The 24,610-nt window shown below is 38.0% G+C and overlaps 2 protein-coding genes across 2 annotated transcripts in view; both read left to right on the forward strand.

The window, feature by feature from the left end:
- The window catches only part of LOC131262536 (xaa-Pro dipeptidase), an 80,668-nt gene that overhangs the window by 2,629 nt on the left and 53,429 nt on the right, over positions 1-24,610 (forward strand). The window contains exon 2 of the mRNA XM_058264570.1: positions 12,587-12,798. Within this exon, the coding sequence (XP_058120553.1) occupies positions 12,607-12,798 (192 nt within the window). The 5' untranslated portion in view covers positions 12,587-12,606. The remainder of the gene's footprint in view (positions 1-12,586; positions 12,799-24,610) is intronic.
- On the forward strand, positions 2,203-2,601 carry LOC131264453 (uncharacterized). Its single transcript, XM_058266754.1, has one exon. The coding sequence runs from the start codon at positions 2,203-2,205 to the stop codon at positions 2,599-2,601; it is 399 nt and encodes a 132-aa protein (XP_058122737.1).

Consider the following 24,610-nt stretch of genomic DNA (forward strand, 5'->3'; position numbering starts at 1 on the left):
TATCGTGTTTTTTCCGCGTTGAGAAACATATCTTAATCACCACCAAGCTGCTTGTAGGGAAAAAATCGCATAGCCAATTCAACAACTGGTATCCGGTCTAGAATATTCGAATGTGACGAATAATGTTTACATTACTATGTATGTAGCAGAAAGGAGATAATTTATGTTACAAAACAAATCTTAGTGAGTTACCTCTTCTAGCAGAAATATGTAAATAAATATGAACCAATCAATAAATTTGTAATATATCGTTCAAATTTCACCACGCAAATCGACTGCCCCAACCAGGCGTACGGATAGCTTTTGAACCAATTCAATTTGTGTAAAACGTTGAGGCAATTTCGGCTTCTCGGTGCAGAAGGTGTGTTTGGGAGCAAAGTTCGCAATGATGCGTATTTTGTCCCTTCCTTTCCTGCATCGTCAACTATACTTGAAAATCCACCGGAGAACGGAACTGATGCCCTGACAGTTGAGAAATGTTAACAAGGAGTAACAAAAACTAATCAAGAGATTAAAATTGTACGGACTTTATTTTGTTTAAAATGCAAAGTTCTATTGAACAGCAAGTAATTTCTTAAGAAATCACCATTTGCTTCCAACATGTTGTATAACATCGTATGTGATGCCTTCGTGGTCGTGTAATCTCAAGACACACCCGACACAACATTAGGCACCGGTTCACAACATTGGGCTTAATATCATCATAAAAAATTTTAACACAATATTCTTTCCGCTTGTTACCAACCGTGATAATACGATATGTAGTTTTTACTGTTTCTTCTATCTATTTTGTGGATATGGCTTGGCTCAAGAAACAAATTTGTCTCAATAGAAACATAAATACACCACGAACTTGAAAAAACAAATCCCACAGTCCGAGCCGTATTGGGAATGGTGTTTTTCCCATATTTTTTCAGTAGTGTACGTGAAATGCTGAGGAAATGTTTCACAACACCTTCCACAACTCATGGTAGTAGTTGTGTTGCACTCACCATTATTGATCGTGATACGATTCGGTAGAGCTATTACCGGAACCAAAGATGGAATAGAGTCAGTCTGCTGTGCACTTTTGAGTCGAGTGTGTCTCATGTCGCTGGTATTCATTTTCCATCTCTTTCTATTCCGTGTCCAACTGAGAAAGTGTAAACATCTTTCGACTGTGGTGAAGAGAGATGGCAACGGATAGTGGCGAAAACAAAAAGGCTTAATCCACGGAACAGAAAAGAGAGAGAGTATAGCGCTATATCGCTTTTCTTTTGGTTGGCCAACAACGCCTGGAGGTCAAGCGTGTGTGCTGAGTTTTAACGAAACTGGTCTGAGCAGACTAATGGCGATACCGAAGCGAAAAAACTCGTAAATAATGCGCGTGCGTTATGTTTGTGGCGACAAAATGTGAATAAAACAAGAAACTGACTGCTACACACAGTTGTGAGAGGTGTTGCTGGCAGGGTTTAATATTGTTCGTAATGAAACAATTGAGGTCACCCAGCGTCATTCGAAGTAAAGTAAACAAATAACCTAATAGCCATGTAAGACTTCAAACGCAATTTCATTCTTGTGTAGTTGAAATCATCTACGTGAGAAGTGTAGTGCAGACGATCATACTGCGTATGAGAAAGAAAGTAAACAAACGTCGTTTATCTCCGTGGCACCATCGTGGGAAGAATCAGAAATGAAAATAAACTTTTTTTTCAATTTGAACGAAAAACCGCAGCAAAAATACATGATTCAATATTTCCATTAGGCATCAACCTAAAACACACAAGATAGAAACGTTACAAAAACAACAAAATACTGTGAAACAATCGTGTTGTGTTAAACACCATGAAATTTATCATCATAGCAGACATTGCATTGAACGGCGGTCTTGATCCCTTCAAAGTTTAATGTGCAAAATTAGCAAACTTAGCTACTGGAATATAATTGAAACAGAGAAGTGATTGCCAAGCTGGCATTTTTTTTTTCTCCCAAGACTGTGAATCCACTGTGTGAAAAGAAGACAGAGGGGGTGAAAAAGACAGAGAGCAAAGAGTGTTATTTAGTTGTGTGTGAGTGTTGGGAGTGGACCAGTTCTTATTTTCTTTACGGCCATATTGCTAACGCTGTTGCAGCACTTAACCGCAACTATTAAATTTCGAACACGAAAAACAGTGGTGTTGGTGAAATCTATCGAGACGTGTGACTAGCAACAACAAAAGCATCATGCCGAGCAAACAGACGAACGACGTGTTAGCAGTTGAGGAGCTTGTACATGAAATCCGCGAGAATCTGCGGTTAAAGGCAAAACCTTCCCATCAATCGTCGCGTAGTTCAAGACCCTCACCCTACCACATACCATGCCGATCGTGGTCGGAGCCATTGTGCGGGAACGGCACAGACAAGGGGAAGCTATCTTCTGGATGTAAGGCAAAGACGAAAGGCGATGAAGCAATAGATGACCCTTACGAGTTCCTGCAGACTCTCTTGAAAAACAACAACCTCGTCAAGGAAGCCGTCCGCCGATTGCAGCACGGTCTATCGCCGAAGCAGAGATATTTCTACGAGAGCGACGAGGAATCGACACGGTCACCTATAGTAGTCATGTGTCAGCTAGAATCTTAAGTAGTATTAATAGTAGGAATAATCATAGGCAAAAGCGCTTAAAAAAAACAAAAACGTTAGACTCGTTTAAATCAACACAAAAAGTAATCGCAAGTTACGGTAGACTTAACAACAGAATAATTTTTCAGCTGTTACACAAATCGTCATTCATTGTACTCTTAGAGGGTAAAAATAGGCGATTCTGTAGCCCATTCAATGTGTGGTGTTTTGAGCATGTTTTCTTCCTATGAGTGCTGCATCTGCAATGAAATTTTCTCTTGTCGAATGAGAGAAATGTGTCCAGTTTTATTTAGAGAATTAATTTTGTGTTCTCCTTTTTTGTATATTGGTCGATTCTTTTTTCCAAATATACAACATGTTTGCTAGTATTGATTTGATATCAAAACTATCATGAAATATAAATATAAGCAATTCTCATTCAAAGGTAGTCAATGCTCGACGAGTCTTAGACATTTCATGATAGGTTTATACGCATGCGTCTTTTTAAAAGGCGTTTTGTTCTCTATGTGCAGCATTCTTGTGCTGTCGTTGATAACTGACACACATAGCAGTGTAATAAGCTAGTATTTTTTACTGTGTAAGATGCGTAACATAAGGAAATCAGTCTCATCAATTCATGAAAGTTGATATACTGCAAATGTTCTTTGCATTTAAGCCTTTACTATCACTATGCTTCTTTTTTTGTTCCTATGAATGTTTTTGCCATAACTCGCATAAAACAATCACTTATTAAAGACGGAAAGCAGCGTACCTTCGCTTCAACTTATTTCATTCGAAACTGGAACTTCATAATCTGAAGAAACTTTTCCGCTGAAATCATTTTCCAGCGAAGTATTTCTTCGCATAAGTTTAATTCTTCAAACCCCGACAAATTTGACAGGACTTAAGCACGACGCACAGGATTTTGAATTGTTAAGTTCCATCCGATTAAGGTATGCTGCTGCTTGTGTTATTTATCAAAAGCATTACAATGGTGTCAGTGCTTTGTGGCACGGAATTTTATCGGACGTCAGATTCGTAAGCTTTTCTGTTATGTTCAAATTCTAAGAAAATTAAATGATTTTATTTATTTTTTCTAGATGATAGCCTTAATTTCGGTTTTATGAAATGAAGATTGATTGACAGATGAAATTAAACGACCATTCGATTAAATCAAACCTTTTTGATTTCAACGTACAACAAAATTACATGACCGATTTCATCTGTCAAATCCATACAATATCGCCCGATAAAATCTGACTGACTCGACAGAGCACTGACACCAGCCTTAGGGACATGTTATTTGGGATAATACTAATAAAAAATACCACACAATTCATTGTTTTTCGCAGACAGGTCAAATAACTTTCTTATAAGATCTCTTTTTTGTACAGTGAGTCATCCTTCGATCACTGAATTCGATCGAATCGAGCTGCCAATTTTCATACATATCGCGTCAAACGAACCGAATCTCGCTTTCGTTATATGTATGAAATTTCCGGCCCAAGTCCGTGCTAAGCATGAGTATTTCTATACTGATCGAAGATATATTATTGTCTAAAGCCGTTATAAAACGAAAACTTTAACTGTCACCTTTGCCAAACTTCAACTGTCGAATCGCGTTTGACAGAAATATTTCTCTTTTCACACCCGGATTCTGATTTCTTTTTGCTGTGGTCTAGAAGTTTTAAGTGGCAATATGTTTTTGCTCTGTAAGTTGAAACACGTTTTGTTCGTTACTCTAAGTTAAAAAATACGGTAAATTCAAACATAAAAACAAACCAAACAACTTCAAACCTCATTTGGTAGAACTTTGCGTTATTACACGAGTGGGCAGAATTTTTATGTCATACGCCCTGTCAGCTCCTATTTGGAAATAAACGTCTAGACAAAGATGACAATTAAAGTCCTCGTCTAATAAGGGTATAATAACAAGCGGAAAGAGATCCTTTGAAACCTATTTTAATGACATTTCGAACAATTTAAGCTATAATGAACCAATATCAACCATAAAAAACAGACTGACAGACCTATGAAAGAAGAAGGCATGAAAAAAGATTAATTATCGATGTGTGTATCCAGGACAGGATAATTGTTGCGAGGTTTATTCTCCAACCTTATAATAGTTGTTGTTGAATGGATTTGTATTTTTCATCAACAAGTCATCCACATCGGTCCAAAAACATATTCGCCATTTTGCTCAATCTACTGGCTAAACTTCTTTTCATCACTTCTTTTTGTTCTTGGCAACTTCTCGCAACAACCGTCTTGGACTTGCCTGCTCCATTAGGGACTTACAAGATTTTTACCGTTGGTGTAGTCAGTCGTCTCTTACAGGGGGGAGCTCATGCACACCTTTTACCTACCAACAGCATCATTCCGGTTTAAATCGAGGTGTTTTACTTGCGAAAATTCTGCTCTTCTCTAATCTTCCTTTTCTGTCGACTTTATCCTTTCGTTTTCAATAACTCATTATGTTATACATATGGCCATTTCATACTGGTTGTGTCCCTTGTTAGTGTGATAATTTAGAACTCCTGAGTGTGAGAGCTGAAGTTTTTGTCATTGACATTCAGTTCATATGATTTTCTATAAATTAGAACTCGCATTCCGCACTAATATGTCTTTACTGTCATAGCTATCAAAACTGTGTCTCTGAATGTGGAGGGGTCACCCAAATCAGGTGGATTTAACTTTGCGCGCAAAAAAGAAGAATAAAGCGGTTATTCAGAACTAAAGTACTGAAGGATTAACTATTGATGTGCATGACATAAATCAATTTAAGATCAAATAAAAAACAGCCAAAGACAGCAAATCCCACACAAGCAAGCACTACACTAACGGATCCTCTTTCACTCGTACATCATTCTGTTTTAACAGTCCAGTTAATTCGCCAGGCGAACATTATGTTCGGAAGCACCAAAACATTCTGGGGCAACTTTCTTTAATTATTTGTATTTTGCAAATGATACATTATGGGAAATATTTCGAGTTTGACATGAATAGTAAAAGAAAGGAATATTTTTTCGGTGAAATTGTTTTATAATGATTAATGATAATGATTATTTTTTCATCTGTTTGGGGGCCTTCGATTTTTTGTACTCAATTGGTTCCGATTTCGCTCGCTGTTTACACAAAAAACGCGATATGATTCAAGTTGCGATATAACGACATGAACATATGGAAACTTCAAAGAAACTTTCCAGATTTCACTAATGTTCATTTTATGATGCTTATTTACAATTTTAAACTTTTGGTTTCTGTTTTTGTGTATCTCGAGAAATGTGTCTATAAGATGAATCTCAGAGGTGAAGAAAACAAGAACAATATTTCACGGCATAGTGAAGCTATCAGAAAACTAAATATATTAGAATAAATCAATACTAATGAATGAATGAAGCATGTATGTGAATGATTTTCATAAAAGGCGCAATGGAATATAGATTCTTTTATGCTGTAGTTTAAATCCGTTTTAGGATTAATTTTCTTTCGTCTCCCGATGCGACTACCATTTCCTTATAATTAATTCTACGATGTTAATAATCATATAGTTTTCAAAAATATATAATTTCTACATAACAAATAATAAGTTTCTATGTGATTTAGTTTAAATATATGTATATTTATATATACATATATTATATATCATTATATATATTATTGTAATAAGATGATATATAAGATAATATATATTGGCGTTTTCATAATTATTGTTCGCAGTCCATAAATAGCATTGCAAATATAAACATAATTTCCTAATATATATCTATGTAAATAGGGCAATTTTGTTGTTGAAATAGTTTTGCTTTTGTTTTACAATTTACATCACAATTATTGGCATACAGTAGAAGCTCTTTCATTCGAAAATAAACAAGTACCTAATAATAAAGACAACATCTAACATGCACGCAAATTCATCCTCGTTTTAAACGATGGTTAACTAAACAAATCCGTATGCTATTTCACCTATTATTATTATCGAACGGAAAAAATCGCGTGTAAGCTAAGAAAGGTTGAAATTTGTATTTGAATGTCTTTTGCTTGCATGTTAACACGGTAAACTGAACTAAGAATGCAGAAATTTAGTGTTTTGTTTTAACCTGAGCACACTGCTACTCTCCTCATTGCTTATACTTATCTGTGCAGGAACAGAAATATTGAGTATGTATTGAGCAGCATTGCATTGCAATCAGCTTCCGAATTCGGTCATCAAAATACTGAGAAAATAAGCAACCTACACGATAGTCCTACATACGTAAATACAGATTCCATTGGCACAAATCTATCTTTTTTATATTTGACAGTTGGCGGTGATCAACTTCATTTAAAGCATTTATTTGTGGGATTCCAACATTTTTTTCATTTACGTTTCATAATTGTTTGCTACGTGTTCGCTATTTCTATACATATCACTGCCAACATGTAATGTCTAGTTTTTATTTAGCACAAAATGTCATCTATTCATGTCGAATAACTCTTCGAAAAAAGAGGAAGAATAAAGAATATAGTACTTATTAAAAAGCTTAAATATTTCAACACAACTTCACGTGAGCTATAAGGATTATGAATCAATTTCATATATGAGTTTAAAACAAACACGTTGTTTGCTAATGAATGAGGTTCTACTGTAATTTTTTAAGCCAAGAAAAAGCAAAACTTCACAGCAAGCATGTCTAAATCAATTCAGTGGTAGCTAGTTAACGCAATTGCGACTTGGAGCAAAATAGGTAAGCTGAAATACTGAACTATTAATGATTAAACAAATGTTTTGAAAATAATGAATTGCTGCAACAAATACATGCGGTCCTCAAAAAATCTTCGATGACTGCTAGTTTAAATACCTGATCTAGTTGCACAAACTATCACGAGTGTTAAAAATCTTGATGGGTGAAATGCATAAAATAGACAACTAGCACTAAGCCTGCAGAATTCTGTAAGGTAAAAAAGTGAAATAAATTTTAGAAAATCGATTCGATCATAATTAATAAACGATGTGAATAAAATCATGTATAAATAAAAAATACCCATGGAATTAAAAACCAAGATGTGTTTTAAAACAGAATTTCATCTTTTTTCTACTATCCGAAATGAATCTGCTGCAAATCTTCCAGGTTGAGGTTAATAAATAATAACACACATCAATTCAATCGCTTTTCAATTATCTGTTTTGATTAACACTCAAATCCAAACAGTGGTCATTTTGACCGCAACGCAATTTTCGATTTGAAAATCTCGAAAACGGTTAAATATTTTTACAAAAAAACAGACTTCTCAAAATCCAAAGTTACCTCTAACTCGGGGTCCACACTGCAGCGCGACGTCCCGTTTCAAAAGTAGCCCAGTTTCGACAGAACAATCGCGCAAGCCAAGCGCGACAGAGGTAGGCGAGTATGTGGAAATATGTATCACATTGGGGCGCAAACTCGGCTAAAATTTTTTATTGAATTTTGAGGTAGTAATGCATGATATTTGTTTAGCTACGTATTTTATGCACCCTGAGTTAGTTTGGCGCTTCCACATTTGAAATTCACTGAGAAAACAAACTTAAACAAACAACGACGATATTTTGGCCCGCCGTAGGAAGTATATATTTCCACATCATCTCCTACTTGTTGAAGAGCAGTTTGTTTACGTTTCGGCACCCGATAAAACTTTGGTAAAAATATCAATTAAAACGGAGTTTGATAACTTAATTACATTTGTGAAGCCTAAAAATAAGTAGTACAACGAAAAATCCGATGTTTCGTGAAGAATATTGCTCGTCTTGTTCGCGTTTGTGATTCGGATTGTTTACGTTTTTTCCAGCAGTCGGTTTGTTTACGTTTCGAATTGGCATTTGACAAGAGCTAGCGCTTCTTCTTCTTCTTCTTCGCTTCGGCGAGGATTTACTCCAGTACGGCTATTGAATCCAGCTTCCTGGGCCTTCGCAAGCTAACCTGGAGACATAGACCTCTATTGTTTAAGGACTGGCTACTAAAGGCCATATGTCCTGATTTTCTGTGTTCTGATTTTCTTTGATTCAGATTTTCTGTAGGCGTCACATTTTGACTGCCACCATGCGGCCAGGAGCACTTCTAGCCAACCCCGCTAGTGCGCAATCAAAATGCGGCTGTTCACCCGCCGTAACGAAAGGAATATTTCCTTCCGTTTGTCAGATCGCACGAAACTCGGGATCCGCTTGATTACTCAAACAGCACGAGATGTGCGTCGGCTAGGATTTCTCTGACTTGAGCTCCAGCTCGGCGACACCACGCGGTCGTGCCTAAGTTAACCTTACTTTTCCGCTAACCCTTTCAGGAACCTCGTACACTGCTAACCATCCGCTCTGATGCGCCGAACTGGAACTGAAGAGCTAGCCGGACGTCGCGTTTTTCGCTGTTTCTACACTAGCGCGATTTGTGCGACATTTTTTTTGTATGGAGTTCGGCCGCCTGTCAGGCGACGTCGCGTTTCGTGACGGGACGCCGCGCTGTAGTGTGGACCCCGAGAAAAACAAAAATGTCAGATTTTCCTATTCGACCCGTTCCGAAAACCAACTTGACTAATTTCCGTAATCAATCGTTCAAATGCTGCTTTTAGGTACTGCTTGCTTGGTGTAAAGCGAAAAAGATCGAAGTCGATTTTTCAGCATTTATTTATTCAAAACTAGCTTGTCGCCCCGGCGTTGCTCGGCGAAGAAGGATTTGAGAAAAGAATTATAGTTTTTACCATGTACTCGAAAGTTTTATTTTAATATGATAGTTTCCATAAGTAATTGGTAAAAGAGTAAATGAGGCCCCGGGTTAGATTCTCCTCTTCCTACTGGTTCACATTAAGCGCCTGAAGCTATGCAAAGCGCGAAGCATGCATACTTTTCAAATATTTGATCGCTAACGGTTCGCTTAAAAGAACATAACGGTTTAAACTAATCACGCAGTGGAGGTTGAATGCGGGTTAATATACTTTTACATGTTAAGTTAGTGTACTGTTACTAGTAACTAAACTATACCACACATGATGGACAGCATGAAACAATGAGTTTAGCCGAAGAAATGATTTTGAAACGGCGGCGCGCCCGCAGCGAGCGGACTGCGCTAGGTCTACTGAAAAAGAGAGTTTGTTATAGTTTTGAGAAATAAGGGGGGCCCGTGGGCACACTACGATTCAAATACTCGTAGGTTGAATTTAACGAATTAATGTATCGCCAATTGCATACATTCAGTTTAAACGTCCACAAGAGGTGTAGCCACGATCGAAAACATGGCGGCCGGGGCCTCATTTACTCTTTTACCGTAATATTTAAAATAGATATTTCTTCAATTTCCCCGTGTTGTAAAAACCTATTTTAATGAATGTACCTTGACATCTGGTATTGTCACTTTCATTACAGTAGTGGTCAGCCATCATACATACTTGGGCTAATGTTTATTTTCATTAGTACCGTGTATGAGCCATAAATTAGAATAATATTTATGAAAGCCCGTAAATTCCTACGATTAATTATGGTTCTTTAAAAAAACTACTGAAAACTGTGGATAATGTTTGTTTTGTGCAACAAAAATACATATTTTGTACATTTTTGCAATGTTTTGTTATTATGTGAAGCAGTGTAGAATGCGTACGTGTTTGTTTTGTTTGTGTTAGTGAAACTGAGTTTCAATTGTAAAATTTAGATGATTTTTTCACAAAAAAGTGATCAAACGAAACTTCAACAACATCTGCAGTGCTTAAACTATATGTGTGGAAAGTTTCAGAACCGACGATTCAGTGTTGGTCGAGTTTTTAGTGTACTCAAAACTCCATACATAAAAAAACTAAAATATGTAGTAGATGTGTTATTCAGATCCATGGGTCCGCGACAGCCGAGCGGTAGCGCCGGTTAGAAAATCGGCCCATGAGCGCCGGGGCTCACCACCTCGACGGCGGGTTCGAATCCCAACCGAGACCGGACCCTCCCCTGTACGAGAGGACTGACTATCCACGTACAACAGGGAAACAAGTCTCGTAAGCCCTTAACGGGCAGGCATGACCAAGAGGTCGTTACGCCAAGATGGAGAAGAAGTATTCAGATCCAGGATAAAAATGTGCGCTGGAAATCTAGTACAGTTGATATCCGACTAACGCGGATAATGGGGGCCAGAGAAATCCGCGTATCTCGAATTTCCGCGTATCTCGAATATTGCTTTACACATAGCTTATACAAGGAGTTAAGAGATCGAGCTCTTGTGTACATGTATCATAGAATATTCAAAATTTTACATTGTCCTTTAATATGAATGCAATGCAAGCGTATTCAAACAACCCAAAAGTAACGGGAATCGGGTTGTAGGGAGAAAAGGGGGGAATGGGGATCGGGTTCAATATTTTTTTTTTAAATCTTAACATGTTCTTGATCAGTATGCAAAGTTTAGTTTCTGTGAGTGCATCCGCTAGTCTTTGAGATTTTTTTTCAGTGTAACGGTTTTAGTGTTTTCGGCGGTTTTGTGAGATGGCCAAGTGGAACTGAGGCCAACCTCGTTCTGGGCGCCCCCCAACTTCAAAAACGGACGAAAATGTCCTAAAAATCAACAATCTTGTTCAGAATTTGTTCCTCCACGATGGAAAAATCGGTGTCATGTCATTTTTGGTCAAAAACTGCCTCACGGACAGCACTTTGTGGGCAGGTGCTTATCGTGGTCTCATTTGGAATCTTGGAAGAATCAGTCTCGCGACGGATCCGTCGTTTTCTTCTAGCTGTTTTCCCTCAACATCTTCAAATGTGCACGTAAATTGCAATAAACGAAATAAAAAACATAAGTTATGCAAATGTGTATTTTACATATTTATTCGTGTGGTTGTACATCTCAGGAATTTAAATAGATGTAATAAACCCAATCTACTGTCAAATTTTGCAAACCGCGTATCTCCGAATCCGCGTATGTCGAGTACAGCGTATGTCGGATATCTACTGTATGTCGAGCAATATTTAAAAATTAAAGTCATAATTTTGCGATTACAGACGACGCCATACACATTTTTTTCGGAATTTGGATGATACGGCAGGGATCTCCAAACTACGGCACGCGAGACCCTCTCCTCCTTGGGTAAATGTGGACTAACGCTACGGTTATTCCACCCAATGCGGCCCGCGTTAACAAAAGTTTGGAGAACACCGAAGCGCATGGATCAAGAACTGCAAATTGAGTAAGACTTGATCGGCTCACCACCTTCAACCGTTAATACGTCTCAATTCGATATTTTTTGATTTCCACTGAGCTAGCGGAATGATGAAGTAGTACATCAAAAAATTAAAAAAAGCCACAAGATAGCCAACAAATATCCCAAGTAACATTTTAAGTTTTATCATGGTTCTTACGATGTTGTTCATGCTCATCATTAAGTCTCATCTTAAGAGTAAAATATCTTAAAGGCTGTGATAAAACCTTCATAAACCCGTTTTAAGTGTAAGAGGGCCCACTCTACAGAACGTTGTCAAAACCATCCCTTAAAACCTTTTCTAGACCAAAAATCACTGATTGGTTTTAAGAGAAGGTTTTAAGAAGGACTTAACAGCGTATTTACAGACTCTTCAAGTCTACTAAGATTTTAGACTTAATGAGCGATTTTATAGCTATCCTCAAAAGGTTTTAAGGATGTCAAAAATATTAAAACTATTTTGCCTGCTGAGAAACCTCTATAAAACCAATTGGACTTGGTACACCCATGTTAAAACATTGATAAAACTTGTTAAAGTCTAATAGGTCTTGGAAATGTTACTTGGGATACTACAACATAACCGTTTACGGATTTGAAAAATCTTTAATAATGGAGAAGTTACAGCGTGTCAAAAAGAGCGTTCAATTAACCGTTAAAAAGCATTCAGGCAAGATTCCAACGCAACGCATTCTACTGTTAAAAATATTGATTATTTTTTATCTGCAGATATAATTATAAGCAAATAAAGAAAATATGAATGTTATTTCATATATTGTTGTAATTGTTTTTATCGTTTTTTTCTTCAAAACTTGTCTAATTCTTTTTTCAAAAGGACGATATCGATAGACAAGAATGGCGTTCTTCCAGATGGGTTTGAATACTCACGCTATCCCTATGGCGTTGTTCCGTGACAATCGTGCAAAGGTGACCAACGAACTACAGCGCGTTAACAAATTTGGCGAGCAGTCCAAACCATTCATTTTGCTGCAGGGAGGAGATAACATTAGTCATTACGACACGGACGTAGACTATGTTTTTCGACAGGTAAGTCAAATAGTGGGCAAAACTAACGTAATGTGAGGTAATATGCTCCTTTTAGCGGCACAACCCCGGTGTACAAAAACTTGCGTGCAATCACTGAACGCCATACATTAGAATTACTGAACGCCATATACTTGAATCACTGAACGCCAAGCAATAGGAGTCTTTTTGATATATGGCGTTCAGTAATTCGAAAAATGAGGGGAAGGCACTCTCTCCCCTTCTGTTATGGGTTACCCCTCCTCGTTCCTCCCTTCTTACATTTTTCCCCATACCCTCCGGGTCTCCTGGACTCGTTGGTAAGTGGCAAGTGACTGACATTCAGACAATTTGACGAAAGCTGTTTGCTCCGGATCAATCATTTACCGGTAACAAATTGTTTGAAAGCTTGTAATTACATAAGCTGTGAAATAATATAGCCACATAATTAACCAGCTCCTTGCTCACACGGGACAGGTTGACTAGTAGTAATCAATTGCCAATTTCAGGCTTTACTGCGTACTTCCCCTTGCAATCAAGTTATCTTTTCGACGCACGAGTCAACTATACAAAGCAGTATTTGATCGAGCAGCGAATATAATTCTAATATTCGTTTTGTCCGTGACTTAATCAGCAGCATAAAATAATGAATAAATGAATAAAGATTATGGTGTTATAATACCATATTTTTTTTATCTACGAAAGGACTCGCTCCTTTGCTGGATCGGATGCGAAGATGACATTCTTTTCTGGAGCTATCCCATCACTACACTGGTTTGTCTTTAGACAGCAGGAATGCTGACGGCTACTATGGAAATATACGATGGTCAAAAATAAATCTAATTGGTGAGCAAAAAACGTGTTTGCGATGAAATAAACCATAACCAAAGATTGTTGATTGGATACTATTTATTTATAAGTGCTTCCGGTTGTATATATTAATCAATCGCACTAAAAATCGCCAGTAACATTGTCAAAATATATACGGAATAAAACTTTGACCAGATGTAAATCAAACCTTCGATTGATTCGAACCGGATTCGAGGGGAGTGAGAGATATTTGAACCATGGATACCATAGGGGGTGAAACAGGAAGGCGGTGGGTGAAGATTAGCTAGCAGTTGTGTGCAAGCAGCAGTTTGTGGGGTAGGGTGGGTAAAACAGTCAGTGAAACGGGTGGAAGTTGTGTGCAAGACTCATTTTGTACCGCGGGGAATAATGTTCCTTCCCGGCTGACAGAAATTCAAATTTTCTGCTGCTGTCATGTAGTTCCAGCAACCCCCCACTAGTCAATTTAGCCGTTACCATACAAGTTTTCCCACCCCCGATCCCTCTTGGCCCATACTTCGGTCTTTGCACACAAGATATCGAGTATGCCATCTCTTTTTAGCGTGTAGCTCGTCATCGTCTGTCCCGCTCATCTGTATAAATCAACGTTCTGTTGGATCCAACCCGGGTGGTATAAACGTAACTTCCCGTGTTTGGACACAGCGATTAAAAAATGTGTCTGTGTTAGTGGAACCGTGCGTGGAAAGAAAACCAGTGAGCAAATGACAAGTTCGAGAAGCCGGATCAGTATCACAACAAGAAGAGAGTTGAACACACGCGAAAGCAAAGCTAATCGTGGTAATTGTTTTAGTTTCTGCGGATCTGTAATTTCTTTTAGTGATTCCAGAACATGGTTATCTTCAGTTCGATGGAGACACTCAACTGTAAAAAGTAAGGAAAGCAGCATCTCAGGAAGCCGACAAAGCGACCGGGGAAACTACATCCGCGGCAGCAAAGTCGGACCCCGCGGTACAAAATGAGTGCTTGCACACAATTTCCACCCGTTTCACTGACTGTTTTACCCACCCTACCCTACAAACTGCTGCTTGCACACAACTGCTCACCCACCGTCTTCCTGCTTCACCCCCTATGGCATCCATGGTTCAAATATCTCTCACTCCCCTCGAACCCTAACTACATTTGCCACAGTAGGAAGGTTTGATTTACATCTGGTCAAAATTTTATTCCGGATATTTTTCTACAATGTTCCTACCGATTTTTAGTGCGATTGATTAATATATACAACCGGACGCACTTACAAATAAATAGTATGCAATCAAATATATTTTTTTATGGTTTATTTCTTCGCAAACACGTTTTTTGCTCACCAATTAGATTTATTTTTGACCATCGTATTTTTCCATAGTAGCCGTCAGCACTCCTGCTGTCTATAAACAAATCAGTGTAGTGATGGGATAGCTCCAGAAAAGAACGACATCTTCGCATCCGATCCAGCAAAGGAGCGAGTCCTTTCGTAGATAAAAAAAAATGGTATTATAACACCATAATCTTTATTCATTTATTCATTATTTTATGCTGCTGATTAAGTCACGGACAAAACGAATATTAGAATAGCTTATAGTTGACTCGTGCGTAGGTTAGATAACTTGATTGCTCAGGCAAGTACGCAGTAAGGCCTGAAATTAGCAAGTGGTTAATGCTAGTCTACCTGTCCCATGTGAGCAAGGAGCTGGTATTCAGGTTGCTATATGATTTCACAGCTTATGTAATTACAAGGTTTCAAACAATTTGTTACCGGTAAATGATTGCTCCGGAGCGAACAGCTTTCGTCAAATTGTCTGCATGCCAGTCACTTGCCACTTACCAACGAGTGGGTCAATCTTTAAGCACAATGAATCTTCATAATGCAATATGAGGAGCCAATAAAACTTAATTTACGGTTGGAATGAAAAATTTCTTATATGGAGCAAATGAATACATACGATCCAGCTCCGACGTTCCAACTCTAGTTCAGTGTTGATAGCTGCCAGCAGCACTTGGAGTGCGTCGTGTGCAGTAAAAATATAAGTGTGAAAAATAGTTGTGTTTTCAATCTAACCAAGCTCGTTAATAGATAAGATTGGTTAATAAAGTGTTTGCTTTCATTTAAACATGTAAAGCAGATGAAAATCGATCGTGCTTCAGTATTGTCAACGCTCTTCCACTTGATGCTGGCAATGGAAAGAAGATAAGTATTCCATCTTTATATTGTGCATAATTGTACATAATAAGTGATATAGTCTTTCTTCTTTTGCAGGTTTTGCCAGAAGTAGACCTAGGAGTAGTGCCAGTGAAGTGTAAAAAGAGAAATTAAATTAATAAAACGGTAACATAACCTAAAGGTAAATTCCAAAATAGTTGTTGTTTACATTTTCGGATGACATTTCCCTCGTGGGCATTGGTAGACCCGGAGGGTATGGGGAAAAATGTGGGAAGGGAGAAACGAGGAGGGGTAACCCATAAAAGAAGGAGAGTGAGTTCTTTCCTCTCATTTTTCGAATTACTGAACGCCATATATCAAAAAGACTCCTATTGCTTGGCGTTCAGTAATTCAAGCATATGGCGTTCAGTAATTCTAATGTATGGCGTTCAGTGATTGCATACAAGTTTTTGTACACCGGGGGAGTCGGAAGTTCCGACGCAATCGGTGTCGCCAGTCCTGGCCTTGTTAAAAAGGGTAAGCACAAGCATGCCGATAATCATTTCGTACCAGTTGCAGCGTAATGAGCGCAAGTCCCACTAGGCAAAAACTTGCATGCTAACTCCTAATTTTGTGTCACCCCGATTTTGCCCATACAAAATTGAGGAGTTTTGAGGAGTTTTTAGGAGTTTGAGCCACGGGCTTATGAGCGTGTGTGAGTGAGAACGTACAGCTCAGACCTATGCATGTGTTGGTGCGAACCATGGAATGTATGTATGTAGTAGTGATACATGGTTTCTTTCGCTTGATTTCGCAAAATAAAAATGTCAGGCTCAAATTGGAGAAATTATGAAATATTTATTTAACACTCAAAAAATGTTTTAAACACTTTTTACAAATACTCACGCATAATATTCTAGGAAGTAGAAAAATTCACGGGAAGTGCTTATCGTTTCGGGTGTATGAAACTTCCGGACACAATAAGCCATCGCAAACAAGCACTCGTCTATCCGGCGGGTCGATTCGGTTGTAATTGTCTAAAACTGGAGTGAGATTTCATTACGCTGCAACTGGTACGAAATTAATATCGGCATGCTTGTGTTTACCCTTTTTAACAAGGCCAGGATTGGCGCCACCGATTGCGTCGGAACTTCCGACTCCGACTTTGCTGCCGCGGATGTAGTTTCCCCGGTCGCTTTGTCGGCTTCCTGAGATGCTGCTTTCCTTACTTTTTACAGTTGAGTGTCTCTATTGAACTGAAGATAACAATGTTCTGGAATCACCAAAAAAAAATTACAGATCCGCAGAAACTAAAACAATTACCACGATTAGCTTTGCTTTCGCGTGTGTTCAACTCTCTTCTTGTTGTGATACTGATCCGGCTTCTCAAACTTGTCATTTGCTCACTGGCTTTCTTTCCACGCACGGTTCCACTAACACAGATACCTATCGGGAAAGGCTTGACATACCGATCGGTATCTCTTACCGATCGATATGTGTTCATTTGGTTCACTAACCTACCGCGAACGGCTAAAACAACCGATCGATATATAGTCGATATGGGCATCTGCCAGTTGCGATACCGATCGGTATATCTACCGCGAACGTAAAATGTTTTGCTATATCGATCGGTAGGCTACCGACTGCCATGGACCAGTCGTTAGCAGATGAAAAGTTCATTTATGATATTGGTGTTTTGATTTAATTTAAAAAATGAAATAATTTTCAATGTGAAAAACAAAAAACAAAACAGTTCTGTAAATTTACTCAAGTTATAGTTCAATACTAAGAAATATTCTAAACGAAGTTAAAACGAAGTTTTAAATAATTTTAGCAATGTGAACAGGTTATTTTAAAATGTAATTTCAGATTTTGTTTTTTCACATATTTTTAATAATATGTATTGTCCAAAAGAGTATGCTCCCACCATTCTTTTCGTTTTCGGTAAGCAAAAACCGATTGGAACTTGTATCGCAAAAATAAAATAAATTATAAATAATAAATACCTGATGCAATTTTACTGTGTATTGCAGTGAACAATGCCTTCGACACACGAAAATTGGACTCAAACCTTTTGAAGAATATCAACAAGTAGGATTAGTGAATGCATTTCCTCAAAGATTACAGCTTACTCACGCTTCATCGGAGATCTCAAACAAGTCCAGATTACTCCTTAATGTCCTTCGATGCACCGCAAGATTCACTGCATTAACCTCTTCCTCACTATCATCACTCGACAAGAAGAGTAATGCATTCATGCTGAATATCACTTTTTATTAATTATCACACAAAACTTGTTGGAACGAAACGAAAAAATGCTCATAAAACATAAACAAACTGTTTGGATGACAATTGTCATCCATATTAATATTTAAGCCATATGTAAACAAATGGCTGTTTGACAGCCTGAGAACTGCTTGCCATATCGATTGATTATGTTTTATCTATCGATATGGGAAGAACGTTCGCGGTAGCTAATTCGAGTAGATATCGTTACCGATAGATAAAGTGATACCGATCGATATGGACTGCCCAGCCAGCAACATCTGTCAATTTTTGGTGACGGTCCGCAATCGGGTCTAACGGAAGCACGAAAGACAGTCAATCCAAGCCGATGGGTGCACGCACACATGTAAACACCTGCTTCACGCACACATAAGCAGTAGAGGCAGCCATTTTTTTATTTTATTATTATTCAATTTATGCCAATAATAAATTCATAATTTCAATGCACATATTCGTTTATTTCAATAAATATACATTGAATTTCAAATAACAACAATTACAATTACAATATTACTATTCGTTACGGTAACAATACGTTTACACTTAAGATGTCCATCCCGTCTCCGTGTAAAATCTGGGAGATGCCTTTTCCATCGACTGTACCGCTCTGCGTCCGGATCAGCTCAGCGTCAGAATGCCGGGATGATTCGGGGTATGACTTCTTGGCTGCATCTGTTGAAAGGCCTCTTGCTCAGCACAGCGCCAGAATGCTGGGATATGTGATACGGACGATGCATTCTCTATCGGCTGCAGCGGTTGAGAGTCATCCGGGACAGCACAGCGCCAAAGAACAGCAGCCGGCAGCTGCCTTAAAAAAAAAACAGCAAACGCGGCTGTTATATCATTATTCCATCTGTTTCACATATATAACACTACTGATCACGAAAAGAACACTAAATCACATATTTAAAATTGAAATTACTCAGAAATATGTTTAGTCGATCACAATTCACAACGCAAAGATGGGCAAATATGGCGTCTCGTGTAATGCCCATATCGAAAGCTTCTCTTGCACTGAATTCATCGCCGTCCCATGCACACATTCAAACATCGACAGTCCGCTTGCGGCGGGGATTTTCCTTCTACTCGCCCTCGCCTATGTTTTTGACAGATATTGCTGGCTGGGTGAAGTCTTGCGTTCGCGATAGGCACAACAGACACATTTTTGAATCGCTGTGTCCAAACACGGGAAGTTACGTTTATACCACCCGGGTTGGATCCAACAGAACGTTGATTTATACAGATGAGCGGGACAGACGATGACGAGCTACACGCTAAAAAGAGATGGCATACTCGATATCTTGTGTGCAAAGATCGAAGTATGGGCCAAGAGGGATCGGAGGTGGGAAAACTTGTATGGTAACGGCTAAATTGACTAGTGGGGTTTTTGCCTAGTGGGAGCAAGTCAAAATTTGACGGATCGCCCATGTATTGCCGCACACCTTTGCATTGGTTTGTTTGGTGGTGTGGGTGAGACTAGCTCTCTTGTAGGTGTGTGTGTATGGTATATTCTATGAATGTGATATTTTCTTCTACCCGCAGAATGCTGCGGTGAAATCAAAGCATTTGCTTTTTGAGAATTAAGTCATCGGATATTTATTATTCGGATATTTACGCTCATGCTGGTTTCTGACTTACCAGTGTAGAGATCCGGCCTCTGTAGTGGAGTTGCCGTCCCAGAACGATCCAATTCTTATTAGCATATGCGATCCAGCTCATGCATCATTCGACGCATTCTTTAGCTTTGCTTTTCATTCCTAAAAGTAAAACAAGTTAGAATGTTACTGATTTAAATTATTAGACCTAGATTTCCATCATTTTCCTAAGTTTATTAGTTTTGTCTTACCTTAACAGTATTAATGGCACAATCATAACACTTGCTGCTCAATGTACTTGCGCCTGCACTCTGGGATTGCTATGACCAGAATGCGCAAATACATGATGCTGTAGTTGCTCCAACAAGAAACACACTCACATATCTCAAATAGGTTTCGTACGTAAGTACGTGCGTATACGCGTATAACGACACAGTAAGCATATTGGGGATAGTTTGGCGTTGCATGGTTGCAAAGGATAGAATATGAATAGGAAGTATTCGCACCCTCTCTCTCCTTAAGATAACGACCAACGCACACCTTCGCATTTCTAATCATAGAGTTGAGGGGGGGGAGAAGTACGGATTTTAGGATGCGGGGACCAAAAACCAGGATGAGCTGACATTTGTCGTCAACCGGATCGCAATCCATTTTAGGAAAAGAATCCAAATCATCGATGGTCGATTTTTTACCCTCTCGTCTTGTACCAAAAAAAAAACACAAAACGATGTTTAAAATATTTGAATATCATTAAAATGAACATGTTTAAGAGCACTTTTTACCACGTGTAATTTAAATTTTTGTGGTAAAGTAAACCGAAGAGTGGGGTAGAACGCAAGCCGTTAATTGAGATTATTACAGGGTTTGCCACCTATGTTCAGCTCTAACCCACCGATGATTGAAATAGCTCATCAACTGTTGTCTCTAATGCATGTGGTATTGAAATAGCTTATCGACTGTTGCCTCTTACTCATCTCATTTTGTCTCTAACTCATCTGGCTTTGTCTCTAATGCTTCTGGGTTTGTGTCAAGCCGAAAACTATGGAATAAAAAAAGTAATTGTGGTTATGATACGTTGTAGAACTCCATGAACAATAAACATTATTATTTTTGTATGCTTTAACACGTTGACGGCCATGGCTATCATTTTTGATAACCAGCTGTCATTAGTTCTAACAAGTTTTTGGCCCATAAATAATTGAAAATGCAACATAAACATTACAGTAATATTTAATATCAATTCTATGGGAAGCTAAGTCTTTGTTTAGCATTAAAAAACCGTCGATTTAATAAATGTTATAAACAAATTTTATTGAAAAAGATAGTTCTATAAAAGTATGCTAAAATCGCTTGGCAGTCAACGTGTTAAAGCTATTCTGAAGTATTTTTGAACAATTTTGCGTTTAATTTTTATACGTGCCTGCATACGTGAGGTGAACTCAAAGGCCTGGTCGTGGCAGCCATTTTGAAATTAATTTTTGACAATCGTTCCTGGTTTTGTTTACCAACAAAAGGATAACGACGCGTTAGCAAGCTGCCAGTTGATACGGTTTTAAGACTATGCCCTCATTAGCCACAACTTTACTGAGGACACAGTTCCATCTACGATATATTGCAAAGTCATCTAGTAAATTTGGTTGGACGAGATGGGTAAAGCGGTGTGGTCGTCCAAAGGCACATATGTTAACACTTTGTTGCTACAATGCTACACGAAACGTGTTTGTTAAAACGACAGTGTCTTCTTCATATCGCATTTTTTCACCTTGCGTTATTTTTGCAAAAAACAGCTGAGCAGGATAAATACGGCATTTTTACGCTTTCGGAAAGAACTGGCAAATTGTAAACATAAACAAAACCCGGAACGATTGTCAAATTTTTCCTTTATTTTTCTAAAAAAATCAAGGCGATCACTATCCGCAAACCGAGCGTTTTTTGGGGCAGAATAGCGGTCGTGCACTACTGCTCGAAGAAGGCGGCGAGAACGTTTTGAGCTCGTTTTGAGCAGCGGTTTGGCGAGCGAAAAAAAAGCGTGGTCGCGCTTACTCACGCTCTTTCGCACGGCACCACGCTTTGGAGAGAAACTCAGAGGAGGAAGCTATGTAGGGTTCAGTTTTTCTACCAGTTCTAGATGTAGAGTTCTGTGATTCTATATTTAAACACGGTACTTCAGGTTTGTGAAAAGTTTCTAGTGGTAGCCGCTCTACCAGTAAGGCTACGGAACAGTTGCATGTGGCGCGCGCTAAGTTGTTTATAAAAACACTGGATCGTGCAATCACACTGTTTTCCTTAGCTTGTTTACATTTCGCTCACATTTCTATATTGCTCCATTTTTTCTCTCATAGCGTTTGGCGAAGCTTTCGGCAATTGTTTTAACCATGAAAGCATGCATTTCGGTTCTAAGCGTCCGTGCGCGTGGATTCAAATATTTGATTGCTCAGGGCATGTAAATTTATACAAAATTATAATATCGTAAAAGGTTCAATAATTTAAAATATTGTTTATATATATATATATATATATATATAATATGTGTATACACATGACTTTTTTTTAATAGTTTACCGTATGCGTGATAATGTTTGCACGTGATAATGATAATGTGGAAAAGGTCTTGGACAGGGATAAGGTTGGATAACTATCCATGGGGCTCCGCCCTATCCTTCAAAACGCACCCAAAACTAGAGGCAGGAACAGCTTCTGGTCGAAATATATATGGCCACCATGCTGGATTCCGGGTTGGATCTTAATAGCGTTTTATGAAGCTCAAGGCTTACTCTAAACGCTGCCCAAGTATGACTAGCCTCCGGTAAACATTGACCAGTTTTTGGAGAGAATTAGATCTAACCTGCAGTGCATTCCGCAAGCGCATAGACTATAATGGCCACAAATGGCAACTCAATCAAAGACTTACTTGCTTAAAATTTTTGAGGATATTTTAAATTTTGTTATTGCTAAATGGTGCAAACATTATCACGCATACGGTGTTTGTTTGATTATATCCAACTAATTTTGTTTGATTATATCCCCAAATGCAGTTTTTATTCAAAATAGTTTAAGGCCACGCTATTTATTGTTCAATTTGCTGTTCATTGTTCCAGGAATATGCAATTGATGAAAGTTATTTTATGTTCAATGTTTTTTAAGAATCAAATATGACAGTTGGCTTTTTAGTTCCGCTCACGCCTTCGCTCCTCCTCTCCTATCATTTTCGGGAAGGAAATGGTGCGGGCTACAATATTAATCAAAGTATTGAAAGCACACATAAATAGTAACTGATTTTAAGTTGGGGTTTGCAGAGAGCATTGATAAATATTCTTCTCGAAATAACGTAGAATCACGCTCGTGCAAGAAGCCCAATGCATCGATCGATAGTTCTACAAAAGGACCACCAGATGACGCTACTGTTATGGCAAAATCAGGCAAATTCCAACAACAACGCTTCGTATCCCATACAAAACTTCGGGAAACGTTCTCAAACCGTTCGGGTTGCGGATAGTGATTTGTTCGGGATGAACCCACCTGGATAGTAATCAATTTGAATGTATGTCACTTGACAGCTAAGATAATGCGTTTATGCCACCGGGTTAAACACCACAATGCAGCCTTCTTGGTTTACATACGCATACATGCACGAGTGAAAAGCATATGCAAAATGGTTTAAAAATAACCAAAAATAGCTTTAAAGCATATACAAATAATAATGTTTATTGTTCTTGGAGTTTGTAAAACTTATGTGCTTCCAAAATTACGCTTTTAACGTTTATTCATTTTTACATTAATTTTTGACTTTCTAGAATAATAAAAATATGCTATAGGGTGCATTTACATTATAATTATTATTTACATTCTTTCATTTTAACACAATAGTTAAATTAAGAAACGCATTAAAAACTTGAATTAGTACGCCAGTATATTTAGTTACTATATCAAAACTCCTTCTCGTCGAACAAACCACGACAATGACCATTTTTACATACGAATAACGGTCTTTTTGTAATGTCGCAGAAAGTTGCGACGAAAACGTTGCACTATGGAGCGAAAAGAGCAAATTGCCGGGATAAAATTCGGAACCAAATGTTTTGCAATTTTTTCATTGTAATATCGTGTAATACTATTATATTACACGAAATTATGATGTTTCTGGACAATCCCGCCTGGTGGCGCTGCAAAAACCACGTATTTTCGGACTTTTCTATGGGTGCATTATTTTTTAAATATTTTTTTTTTATATTAACTTAAAGATTTTTTTTTAGTTTGATGAAAAACAAACTAAATTTACAACAAACTTTCATTCAAAATATTGTTAACTGGAAAATAATTGATATCTAAAGCATCTAACGCGGACACAACGTCTACTAACGAAGAGATACTATCTGAATATTCTTAACTTGTACCATTATCTTCTTGGTTTTGAATTGGCAAGGGTCTGTTACTATTTGAGGAACTGTAATCTACGAAGAATTTGTTTACTGCGTCTGGGTAAGGGATTAGTTGTTTTTATTTTTCAACCATTTAGCCAGAGATATTGTTGAAGTGTATGGATCGGATGATTATAATGCTCTCATAAAAATGTCTTTAATATTGAATTCTCGTTACATTTTACGGGCGTGTTCTCTTCTATCCTGTCTGTATATTTTATTTCTACCTTCTGCTGCTTCCTCTCCTAAGATTTACAATGATTCACCTACATGCGCAAGAACTTTATGGACAGTAGAAGGCATTTTTTATCAATTGTAATTATGTATGTAAAACAGTTATGTGTTTTTACAATAAAGACTAATAGTTTTTTAATTTAAAGGCTGTGAACAGTTCATGGCTATTAACATATTTCGAATGCTTTCTATAAGTTCAGTTTCTATTTGCAAAATATCGCTCAATTTTTCTATGTTTGAAAAATCCCGACGACAAACATTTCCCGTCGTACTATTTCCACCCATTTGCCTTGGTTCATCTACTTTGAATTTGTTTCTCCAATACAGTTTTTTTC

Source organism: Anopheles coustani, chromosome 2 (genome assembly GCF_943734705.1).
Source record: "Anopheles coustani chromosome 2, idAnoCousDA_361_x.2, whole genome shotgun sequence".
Classification (NCBI taxonomy): domain Eukaryota; kingdom Metazoa; phylum Arthropoda; class Insecta; order Diptera; family Culicidae; genus Anopheles; species Anopheles coustani.